This window comes from Penaeus japonicus, unplaced genomic scaffold (genome assembly GCF_977035675.1).
Source record: "Penaeus japonicus unplaced genomic scaffold, GWHDUDI00000001_assembly GWHDUDI00000005, whole genome shotgun sequence".
Taxonomy (NCBI): domain Eukaryota; kingdom Metazoa; phylum Arthropoda; class Malacostraca; order Decapoda; family Penaeidae; genus Penaeus; species Penaeus japonicus.
In genome coordinates, this window is record NW_028234407.1 from 18493361 (window position 1) to 18500860 (window position 7500).

Consider the following 7500-nt stretch of genomic DNA (forward strand, 5'->3'; position numbering starts at 1 on the left):
CGTTCCATTCCTATGTAAATTGTACAAGAAATATTTTTTGCTATAGGCTACTTTACAGTTGCTGAAAAATAGCCAGTCTAAATTTGTTCGTTTGGCCCAGGCTGGTAACTATAGAGGACAAAAAAGAATTCAGCAGAATGGAATAGCTCTATGTACTGGGAACTTTCAAGAAGCATGGACTTCATACATAACTCATTACCTCCTAACAATGTCTACAGTGCTTGCTTGCTCAGGTTGGCTTTCTGTAAAAGGCAATTTTCTGGTCTAATTTGTATTAGGTACTCCACATCATTTATTGTTTTCAACATTAAAGGCTGGATCTACTGCCGAACAGTGAATTTTGCTTCACCAATCAGCAAAAAATGTAAAGCATTTTGCATACAGTACCAATGAGCCAGTGTCTAGTCATACAGTCAACAGCCATACAGTGCTAAGACTTCCAAGGTATTACTTAAAATATGAAGCTACACTGACCTGACAAACCAGGCTTCCCCAGGGTGATTAGTAAATCTGTGGAAGCAGTTTGTCACAAGTTCAGAAAAATATATAGCTCCTTATGAAGCCCTTGACTGTGATCGAGATTCCTTTTTTATTCTATCATGTTTTACAAAAAAGAGAACTATCTGCATTGTATTTTGTACAATGGCTTGAACTGGCTTTTGGTTTCAACAAGTCTGTAAAATTATCAGCTCTTATATACTCGAAAAAAATTGTTTTCATGTTACTCTTCAAACATGAAAATGAAAGACCTAGGGATTATCATGACCGGATAGTGCAAGCATAATAAAAATTCATGAGGCCATCTTCAGAGAAGTCAAATGGTTCCTATGCAATTTCTTTCAACAGTTTACTTCATTAACACAAGAAACTACTTATGAAAAATTGTAAGAGGAACAAAATGGTGACGAAACAATGGTGCATAGGCTAGTTAAAATATCTGAATTTTCAAGAAAGGAAAAGCACTAAAATCAGGCATCACTTAGATCTCTTTACACATTCAAGGTTATAAAGAGTTTGGAAAATAATCATAATTAACCCATTGCAGATGGGTGTCATGACATACATGACAGCACTGATCAGCCCTAAAAGACAGATTCAATATGTACATGATCCAACATCAGGATCTGCTCACAGTTGAAGCGCGCACATAGTCATGAAGTATTATAGCTGTAGCTGTGCTATCTTCAGAGCTACACCATTCCAAAGTCAGTCTAAACCCTTGTTTTGAGATGGGTTTATGGGAAAAATATTGTTTAGGCTAGCCTGCAGTGCCTGGAGGGTGGAGAAAATATTTTCCTCGTCCCTCAAATTTTTAGCCAGTGCCACTAGCGTCATAGACCACCCATCCTGAATGCTATTTAGGTAATTAGGTAATTAAGCATCAGCCATTTTATTTTAACCCATTCGCAACAGGAGACATGATATATCATGGGAATATTTTGCTCCAGCTTAATAAATGCATAATAAAATTTAACTTGAAAAACTAATTTTCCATTATGAATTTTACATGTATCTAAGAAGCATTCTCCCCAAAAAGTTACACACTATGGAAGCTGCAATTTCGATACAGATGGGAAAACTGACCGTGAGCAGATATCAACTAAGATTTAGTTTTAGTATTTTTAGTAACTGCAAATGTTAAAATTCAAAAAGGGTTACATACAATCTGGCAACTCACAGAGAAGGTGCCAATCAACAATCAACAATCATAGTATTGAATATATTCATTAAAAAAAAATAATAATAAAACATTTACCAATAAAATTGCAAGAACATAGAAAACTACCAATCAATATTTGAATATCTAATTAAGACTAAATCAACATGTGAAACTTTGGGTAAGGATAAGCTTGGTTTGCAGAGCATATGCGCCGCCGGGTTCAAAAGCACTGAGGCAAACCAGACTGCGTCAGTGTGTGCTGACTGGTCAGAGAGTGTGTCAACAAGTGTTGACTCGACCTGAGCTTGGTCCTTACCCACCATATTGCCCAGGCACAAAAGTGACCGCCAGGCAACAGTGGAAACTCACGAGCTTGGACAGAGCTCGAGCTCCCGACCACAGAGATGGGTGATCGGCACGCTGACGACTGCACTACCTAGCAGCTAAACTTTGGGTAAAAAGCAATGGTCCATATGAATCTGCACCTTCCAGCAGGCAATGGTCCAAATCAAGTTTTTTACAGTAAAGGTACCACTGTGCTGTACAGTGTACAAAACGAAAAGACAAATATCAAGTAATCATGAACATATTAATGTTCTCATGGGTCTTCGAACTGAATAAATAAAAGTAAAATTTCAAAATAATTTATTAACCAAGGTTGAAATTACTGCCTGTAAATTTTAGCTTTATTTTCAAACATATTTCCGTGAATCAAATAACATGTGCACCTTTTGATTCAATATCAATGGAAGATAGTTCTCTGATGATAAGTTAGTATTGGTGTAGGTAATGGTCTGTTGCCTAGCTGGCAGCATGCCAAAATCAGTTAAGTCATCCATGTACTTGTATCCAAACTTACTGAAAACTTAACTAGATTCAGTAAGTTTGGATACAAGCACCAAGACTTCTTCTTGTCATATCAACATGTCCATCAACCTTGTCAACCTTGAATCCCTCTTTTTTAACCAACTGCCAATGGGCCGTTTTGACTCCAAATGCTCTTAACGCCAGGGTATTTCAAATCCGTAAGACTAACGCCTCGTACTGTTCATCCACTCTGGTCACAACCAAGTGCGACACACCCAATCACCCGGCATACCAGCCAGATAGAAAGCCATGAAAAAATATCTTGTCGCCGGCAGCTGGTCCTGCCACCACTTGACGTGCTATCTTGTCACCCGGCGTTAACGGGTACCACAGAATGGTACACAGTCCTTCACCAGCACTTCCTATTCTTCCTCCTCTTCTTACAAAGCAACCATTTCTGTGTGCTATTCTTTCTAATACCTGTGCATTAAATCTTTTGTGTGTCTGAGAGTCATTGTCTCCTTTTACCACCATCCATCCACATCTCTATGGCAGAGCTGAATCATCATAAAGGGTTAACAAATCAATTCTTTCTCTTGGTTTGGTACTAAATATTCATCAATTCCATTTAGATAAATTTATATTCACTTTTAAAGAGCTGCTGACAGGAAGTCTTGCCATTCGGTCAATGACACAAAGGAGGTTCTTTTGGTTCTTCTGTGTCATACTAATTTTTTTCAGTACTTGTAGCATTTGATGGCCTAACTAATGGCTCATGTGTTGGTAGTGCTGCTCTTCAATTGTTTCTTTATCATTTGTATATATTTCTTCAACTCAATTATCACCACTGGTGAGAATTGGCTATTCAACAGTCTTTTTCCTGAAAATATTTTTCTTGTACTTTATTTTTCCTATTATGATTCATTATATTTTAATAAACCAAACGATGCAATGTAGAAAAAGGTATGAATGAGAATGTATAACTTCACAGTGCAAGACATGTAACTGACATGTTTCAAATACAATCTTCATCTTCAAATTTACAGGTACATATGAATAATATATATATATATATATTATATATATATATATATATATATATATATATACATATATATACATATATATATATATATATATACATATATATAGATATAAATATACATATATATACATATATATACATATATATACATATATATATATACACATATATATACATATACATCATTGTATATACAACCTAGGTCTTCCAATTAACCCATTCATGCTGGGACTTATATTTGCCTAAAGTCGCACTACTCCTCTGTGAGTGTTTTTGAGCCGCCCAATGGGGTGATAATAGGAGGCTTTTGTTTTCGTTTATTCACAAATAATTTAAAATGTATCCATACAAATGGAACACCTTTTTTACATATATATGTATATATATATATATATATATATATATATATATATATATATATATATATATATATATATATATATATATATATGTAACGCTGTAAAACATATGTTTTGAGGGAAAGATCATGAGGTGAAAGGACGTCATCTGGCGGGAGCAAAATATTCCCATGACTAGCGCAAATGGTTTAACATATGAAACAGAGAAAAATGAGTTTGTTGTAAATAAAACCAGTATGTAGAGTAAACAGGTCTCTCAAAAAATTGTAGTTCATGTTAACACTGATATGAACATTAAAACAATCAGTGTTCTTGGTCGTGGGAAGGTTGGGAACTAATGATCTACATGATGATTAATACTTACTGTAAAAATTACATTATATTATCATCACCTTGATATAAGATATAGCACCTCCCATTCCTGCCCATTCAGACATTCCTAACCTTTTTTTATACATTTTCATATCTTGTTAATTCTCTCCTACTTACCTCACAATGGTGGTCGTTTCAGTCAAACTATCCTTCTTGTCGAGCACATGTATAAGACTGAAGGTGAAGATGGATATCATATGAATGCTGAGAGAGCACAGGAACATGAAGAAATAGCGATAGTTCCGTCGACCAATGCAATTATTGACCCATGGGCAATGGTGGTCAAATGTCTGCAAGGAAATAGGAAAGGATCAATGAAAATCTACCATCAAAAATAAGTTGGCACAATTAACCTCTAAAGGATGTGTATACTAAATTTAGTCCCACTAAAGTGACTGTATCAATATTCAACAGGAAGCCAAATAATTATTGTATTGTTTAATAGTTTAATAATGCAGTAGATTCCAAAAATAGATTTCAGCTTTTAGTGTGGATCGAAGTAGGGTAGATAGGAGAGATTGTTTAGTGCGTCAGATCTTAAGACAGCAAGGTAGCTTCTGATCAAGCAAAACCGTGAAAAATAATTTTTTTTATAAACCTTTTACAGTCAGGTATGGAATTCAAGTCTAAATACAGAGTATTATCAAAATTCACTTCAGTTTTTAAGCTATGAATCATCTTCCCCGTCCCCATATTCAACCATAAGATGTATGATAAACTGTTTATTAGCAGAATTATGATAACTTTCAACAAGAATCCCTTTAACCCATTCACGCCGGGGCTATTCCGGTTCTAAATGGTCGAAATGCCAGAGTATTCGAACGCATAAGCCTAACACCATGGGATTCTCAAGCGCACTAGCCACGAGTGAGCGCTGTACACCCGCTCACCCTGCGCCCCAGCCTTGACCAAATATCTCGTCATTGGCGTCTGACCCAAAAACCACAGAAAGTGATAGCATGTCAACCAGCGAGAATGGGTTAAAAGTGAAGTGTGACAACATCTGGTCTACTACCCAAGACATAAACTGAACAAAGCAAGCTATATGGATTTTAGTTCTTGACAGTATAATTATAGGAAGATTGGTAAAATTCAATAATCACTAAAATGAAAAAAGGAAACACGCAAATAAAAGAAAAAGTAAGAAAGCATATAGCTCGAGAGAATTTTTAATTACCTGACAACAATGGGTAGCTTAGGTAACTATGATGCCCTCTCAGAGAGATAATAACCTGTCATACACAGGCAGGGGGGACCAGGCAGCCAGAAAACTAAATGCTTTATGACTTCATTAAAATACATATTAGAACATGAAGAGGAGCAATGGCAAATTTGCAAAGAATACATACACTAAAGAGAGAAATGGTAAATGCCATGATATCATTTTATAATCAAGTTCATGTCATGGCATATAGACATGCCACACAACATCTGAGCTCATTTTGCCATGGGAAGTATCCATGCCATCTGTGGTAGAATGAAATTTTTCTTTGATTTAGATGAGGGAGTCATTTTTCTTTTAACCCCTTCGACACGATGACGCGTATACTGCGTCATCGCAGCGCTCGCATCAAATCCGAGGACGCGCATACTGCGTCATGGCTCAGTTCAGGTGGAATCGAGTTTTCTTTCTTTCGGATACTGTACGAGATCTTTCAGAATAGAGGTCGGATATGATACGATGGATTACTTGACTTTCATTATTATTAATTTATTACATAAGAGTGGGATTCGCTTATACCAGGGGAGGCACTGATGGGCCCTGCTAGCAATTATTTTATTATCTATTTATGGAACATTATGTAAAAATATAAAACTTATTATGATTAGTTTACCCTACTATTTCAATCGTTTTCTTTGGTCATCTGTGTGAGGCCTCCCACCAAGGTCACTCTTTCCATCTTCCTGCCAACCCATGTAAATAACTTGTCACATGCATATGGGGGAAGAGGTTAACTATGCATATTTTGATATATAACACATGATGATTATGTTGAGGTTTAGGCTTAAAACTTGTCATATTCAATAGTGACGTTTAAAATTTGGCACGCGCCGGCAGCTCGGATACGGCGCGAGGGGCGTTTTCTACTGCCCGTAGTGAAGGGGTTAAACCCATTGCAAAAACTAGTTTTTGGCCTGAAGACAGTAGCAACATGTAGGTGCCAATGATCGTCATTGCATATTTGAGATTAGGGGAGAGTAGATCACTGTGTTCCTCTTTTACACTTTGAGTAGTAACTCTTATTTAGTAGCTTGGAATGCAAATTGTATTTATAATTACTATACTTACCGTAATATTCACCAGATTAGGTTTAGTTTAAATTCCCAAATATAAAAGGCACCACTCACTCCTAGTACCAGCAGGGAGGAAAGCCTTGAAGGGTGTTCTTCCACAGTCTGTACTAAGCAATCCAATATGACTACTTTGTGATGTGGCACGCAGTCATAAGCACAGATCTCCTTCCTCTTCCCCATCTCTTCATTTATTTACACAAGGGATGGTTATTTCTTCTCTATTTGTTTATGAAAGTACACAAGTATGAAAAAAATAAAGTTGCTATTTGTCCTCACATAAAACTCATACTTCTATCACACTGATTATAAAGAACATAATGAGTGAATATGGAACTTATACTACAACACTGATAAACACTTTCAGATGGCACATGTAATAGCAGAAAAAAAAGACTCTACACAAATATGGCTCCAGAGAGCAAATATGGCTCTAGGAAGTTGTGATACATCAGTTGAAGCTCTCTAGCTCTAAACTAGCACTAGTGCCCCTCTTAGGGACTAGTCAAGCAAATCTATCCTTATCCACAATGTGTTACTTAAAAGGGTCACATATATTTTTTGGAAAGCTAAAATTAAAGTATATGTATGTTGTAAATCTTGGTATAAAAAAATATTCATAACTTAACCCATTCACGCCGGTTGACATGCTGACACGTTTTGTTTTTTGTGTCAGACGCCGGGGACAAGATATCAGGGCATGGCCGGTGCTCGGGGTGAGCGAGCGGGCAGCCCAGGCTCGCGGCTTGTGCGTCCAAGAATCTCGAGGCGTTAGGCTTATGCGTTCAAAAACCCTGGCATTGCGACCATGCAAAGCCGGAACCACCCCGGCGATAATGGGTTAACCCACTCACGACGGGGGCATTCCAGCCTTGAATGTCACAATGCTGGGGCTTTCGAGCGCTTACGCCTAAATCAATTAAATGGCTGGCACAATACTGTGCCGCCCGGCCACTGGGCTTTTG

At 37.1% G+C, this 7500-nt stretch overlaps 1 protein-coding gene across 2 annotated transcripts in view; it reads right to left on the reverse strand.

Moving 5' to 3' along the window:
• Nucleotides 1–7500, reverse strand: part of LOC122248850 (palmitoyltransferase ZDHHC8) — a gene marked incomplete at its 3' end in the record, with an annotated part of 38818 nt that overhangs the window by 19310 nt on the left and 12008 nt on the right. For both annotated transcript variants that reach the window (XM_086537085.1, XM_086537084.1), the window contains 1 exon segment: nt 4361–4533. In XM_086537085.1, coding sequence (XP_086393211.1) covers nt 4361–4533 — 173 coding nt within the window.